Below are 4632 nucleotides of genomic sequence, written 5' to 3' on the forward strand. Positions count from 1 at the left end.
GGGGGGGCGGGCCCTCAGCCCATCTCCCCTTCCCCAGGTCCCAGGAGGGGCCAGGAGCTGCTGAGCCAAGGTGCCACCTTGAGCGGCTGGTACTACCTGTGCCTCCCTGAAGGCAGAGCCCTTCCTGTTTTTTGTGACATGGACACCCTGGGAGGTGGTTGGCTGGTGAGTGTCAGAGACTCACAGGCCAGGCCCAGTGGGCAATTCTGCCCCTTGTCCCCTAGGGGGAGTCAGAGCCCACTGGAGACAGGGCATTTCTTAGAGTAATTCATTGACAAAAGTTGACGGTGCTCCCAGGGGATCTGAAGTCAGGGAAGGCTTCACAGACAAGGTGACATTTGACAGGGCCTTGAAAGCTGTATAGAAGTTCTCAAAACAGATAGAAAGACAGGACAGTGCAGGAGGGTTTGGGGACCAGGTGGGTGAGCTGAGAGCGGGTGTGAGTAGTTGGCTGAGGTCTTCTGGTGCGGGTCAAAAGCCAGTTCGTGGAGGGCCCTGAATGACTGACTGAGGATCGTGGGGGTAACTGGAGCCACGGGAGACTTAAGCAGGGATTTGCCAGGTCAGGCTTATGCTTTAGAAAGATGGCAGCGTGGAAGGTGCATTGTGCAGTGGGGGACAAGAGTGGAGACAGGGCCCTGACCGGTTTGGCTCAGTGGATAGAGCGTCTGCTTGCGGACTGAAGGGTCCCAGGTTCAATTCTGGTCAAGGGCATGTACTTTGGTTGCGGGCACATCCCCAGTAGGGAGTGTGCAGGAGGCAGCTGATCGATGTTTCTCTCTCATCAATGTTTCTAATTCTCTATCCTTCTCCCTTCCTCTCTGTAAAAAATCAATAAAATGTATTTTTTTTTAAAAAAGAGTGGAGACAGGGACACAGGTTAAGAGGATGTCAGAGGCCCGAGCAGAAGACAGTGGGTGGTGGCAACAACGGAAGTAGAGGCACTTGGACTGAAAGATATTGAGGAGGGAAATTCTACAGAGCCTGGGGCAGGGGTGGGCAAACTTTTTGACTTGAGGGCCACAATGGGTTCTTAAACTGGACCGGAGGGCCGGAACAAAAGCATGGATGGAGTGTTTGTGTGAACTAATATAAATTCAAAGTAAACATCATTACATAAAAGGGTACGGTCTTTTTTTTTTTTTAGTTTTATTCATTTCAAACGGGCCGGATCCGGCCTGCGGGCCGTAGTTTGCCCACGGCTGGCCTAGGGACTGCTTGGCTTGACGGGGACTATCGGGGTAAGGTCAGGAGTCCAGCGTGGGCATCCGGCGGTGACCTCTCTGGTATAATATCTTGGTTCTTATCAAAGTGAATTCAAGCAAGTTATTTTGAATCTGGCTCCCAGCAGGACTGACCATCTCAGGAAACCAGGAATGAGGATTCTATTATTTCAGTCTCCCCCAGGGCTTACAAGGCTCTGGTGTGAAGTTGAGTGTCACTAACTATGTTACTGGCACTAACAGTTAATAAGAGGATGCAGAGTTCGTCGATATATGCACAGGCAAAGCTCACTTGGACTCACACTTTATCAACAAGCCCCAATCCAAAGAGTCCAGAGTGTTTGCCTGCTTCTCCTCAGCCTACGTCCAGCCTGGAGGAGTGGCTGGTGTGCCAGCCTGCTCTGCCTCCCTAGGTGTTCCAGAGGCGACAGGATGGCTCCGTGGATTTCTTCCGCTCTTGGTCCTCCTACAAAGCAGGTTTTGGGAGTCAGGAGTCCGAATTCTGGCTGGGGAATGAGAATCTGCACCAGCTGACTCTCCAGGGTAAGTTCCCAGCAGGGTCCAGGGAGCCTGAGGGGCATTCCTCTGGCATCGGGGCCTGAGGATTCCTCCTCCCTGTCCCCACCCTAGGTACCTGGGAGCTGCGAGTGGAGCTGGAGGACTTTGATGGCAACCGCACCTTTGCCCACTACGGGTCCTTCCGCCTCCTTGGCGAGTCGGATCACTACCAGCTGGTGCTGGGCAAGTTCTTAGAGGGCACTGCTGGTGAGCGACCCTCAGGCGGCGCCCTGGGTTAGGGGCAAAGGTGAGGGAGGCTGGATACTTGCCCAGCACTGCCTCTGCCTCCACGATGACCCAGGACAATCCCTTCTCCTCTGTGGGCCTCAGTGTCCTCCTCTGAGAAATGGCAATCAGGAGGCCAGGTGGTACAGGAGGAGAGAATTTGGGCTCTGGAGGCAAACAGACCTGGGTTTGAATCCACCTCTGTCATTTACTAATTGTGTGAGCCTGGGCGAGTCCCTTCCACGTCAGAGCCTCGCTAACTGTTCTGTAAAATGGACCAGGAGGCAGGGAGGGAGGCGGTGGGACTCTAAGGTCTGTTGCGTGTTAGCAATATCTTCTTGGAAGAGGAACCAGGGGAGGCTTTTTTTCAGAGAAGCAGCAACTGTTGAGGAGAGACTTGAAAGGGGGAAGTCTGCCTCAGGGGAGCCCCCTTTCCTGCCAGCCATCTGAGAAGTCCCTCCCAGCTCCCCCTGACCCAGCCGCTCAGGCTGCTGGTGGGAGCTGGGAAGAGACGAGGAGCTGGAGGGAGGCTGGGGATTCTGTGAGGGGACAAGGCAGCGGGAGGAGCTGGTGGCTTTGGAGCCACAGTCCTGAGTTCAAGTCCAGTGCCCCTGCGACTAGCTGAGTAACCTGGGGCAAACACTGGCTCCTTGGTGCTGCTTTCTCTCGGGGCCTGATGACACCCACCTCTCAGTTGCTCCGAGGCTCCTGGGAGGTCATCTCTCCCAGGGCGCCCGGCAGGGTGCCGCCTCCAATGTGCCTCCCATCCCCTCTCTGCCAGGAGACTCCCTGAGCTTTCACCACGGGAAGCGCTTTTCCACCTTCGACGCTGACCACGACACAACGGAGGGCAACTGCGCGGTGACCGTCCATGGCGCCTGGTGGTACGAAGCCTGCTATCATTCTAATCTCAACGGACCCTATGCGACGTCCCCCACCACTGCCCACAAGTACGGCATTGACTGGGCCTCGGGCCTTGGCGTGGGCCACCCTTACCGCAGGGTTCGACTCATGCTCCGCTAGGCATCCTGGCAACCAGCACTCTTATCTCTCCTGAGCCGCTTCCGGATGCTCGGCCTTCTCCCCCTTGCTAACTGCCTCTGCTCTCCCGTCCACATTTTAAAATAAAACCATTTTAACCCTTTCCTGGCTTCCAGTGACTGGGGAAAACTCAAGAGGGCAGAGTAGGGACATGGGTTTTAGCTCCATTCAGGGGAGACTTCTTTCAGTCAGGACGATGGGAGTCTCAGCCGCATAAAGCAGGAAGGCTCTCCTCGCTGCAGGTGTCCAAGCCAAGGCCCGGGGGACACTTAGGGAAGGACTTGGGACTCAAGTGTTCACTGACAGCGCCCTTGGGCCCTGTGGGTCCTGCAAATGGGTGGTTTTGTGGTAGAAATTGCACAGCTTCCTCACCCTCTCTGTCGCCCGTGCCTGTCCTTTCTAGGTTGTCTGTTTCCCGCCCCGGCCCCGGTTGTAAACCAAGTCCTCATCCTTGGCTTCTTCTCCATGGGTTCCACCAGGGGCTGGTTTACACTCAGGGTCAAACCCAGGGCCACAGGGGGTGAAAACGCAGTCACCGAGTTAGCAGTTATCAAGCCGTGGATTTGCCTCAGCCACATTCTAGAACAGTGATGGCGAACCTTTTGAGCTCGGCGTGTCAGCATTTTGAAAAACTCTAACTCTGGTGCCGTGTCCCATATAGAAATTTTTTGATATTTGCAACCATAGTAAAACAAAGACTTATATTTTTGATATTTATTTTATACATTTAAATGCCATTTAACAAAGAAAAATCAACCAAAAAAATGAGTTCGCGTGTCACCTGACACGCGTGTCATAGGTTCGCCATCACTGGCCTGGAACGTGGCGGAGCAGTGAGCAGTGAAGCGTCCGCTGTCTGCAGTGTGATAGGGAGCCCTGGGAGTGCATCCTGCTGGGTCACGTGACCGAACGATCTTGGACGCGTTACTCAACCTCTGCAAGTCCCCAGTTCCTGACTGCAGAGCCCATTGAGGTTTAGACCAGGTCGCTGCCGCACCAATTCACACTAAAAGGGTAGGGATTCTTGGGAATTTGGAGATGGGAAGCTGTTGTAGTCCACGGGCTGGAGTTCTGGGATTCTTCTCCAGGTGGGTAGAGAGATGCCAGTGCGGGGCCTCTTCTCAGGTCCCGTGGTGGCAGTAAGTGGAGGTAAAAAAATCAGCAGATTGGTTTTTGGGGAAAGCAGCCTCCTGGCAAGAGGGGGCTCAGGTGCTGAGTCCCACGCTAGGGCTGATGGCCTCCTGGCAGGTGGAGTCCTTCCCTGGAGCACAGCCTGCAGGCTCTGGAGATCCATTCATTGCACAGATCCGTGCCGGGCAGGGCCTGCAATTCACACCTCTTCCCCAGCCCTGGCCGCGCACACCGTCCGAGCTCCTGTGGTGAGCAGTCCCCAGTGGTTGGCATAGACAGTGGCACAGGCTGTTCCGGAAGTGGCGGGACTCAGAAGTTCTCGCTGGAGAGGAGGGAGGGGAGAGGCGAGTCCCGGGCTGCTAGGAGCGGTGCTGCCCCAGGCCGAGGGTGGAGCTTTCCTGGTCGCCGGGAAGGGCTGGGCCCGGCCTACAAGTGAGGGCAGGAGAGCGCGGCG

At 55.5% G+C, this 4632-nt stretch overlaps 1 protein-coding gene across 1 annotated transcript in view; it reads left to right on the forward strand.

The window, feature by feature from the left end:
- FCN3 (ficolin (collagen/fibrinogen domain containing) 3) overlaps positions 1-3150 on the forward strand; it is a 4737-nt gene extending 1587 nt beyond the window's left edge. Inside the window, exons 5-8 of the mRNA XM_005875132.2 lie at positions 38-165; positions 1637-1766; positions 1854-1988; positions 2788-3150. Coding sequence (XP_005875194.1) covers positions 38-165; positions 1637-1766; positions 1854-1988; positions 2788-3029 — 635 coding nt within the window. The 3' untranslated portion in view covers positions 3030-3150. The remainder of the gene's footprint in view (positions 1-37; positions 166-1636; positions 1767-1853; positions 1989-2787) is intronic.
- Positions 3151-4632: the final 1482 nt, after the last annotated feature.

Source organism: Myotis brandtii, unplaced genomic scaffold (genome assembly GCF_000412655.1).
Source record: "Myotis brandtii unplaced genomic scaffold, ASM41265v1 scaffold456, whole genome shotgun sequence".
Classification (NCBI taxonomy): domain Eukaryota; kingdom Metazoa; phylum Chordata; class Mammalia; order Chiroptera; family Vespertilionidae; genus Myotis; species Myotis brandtii.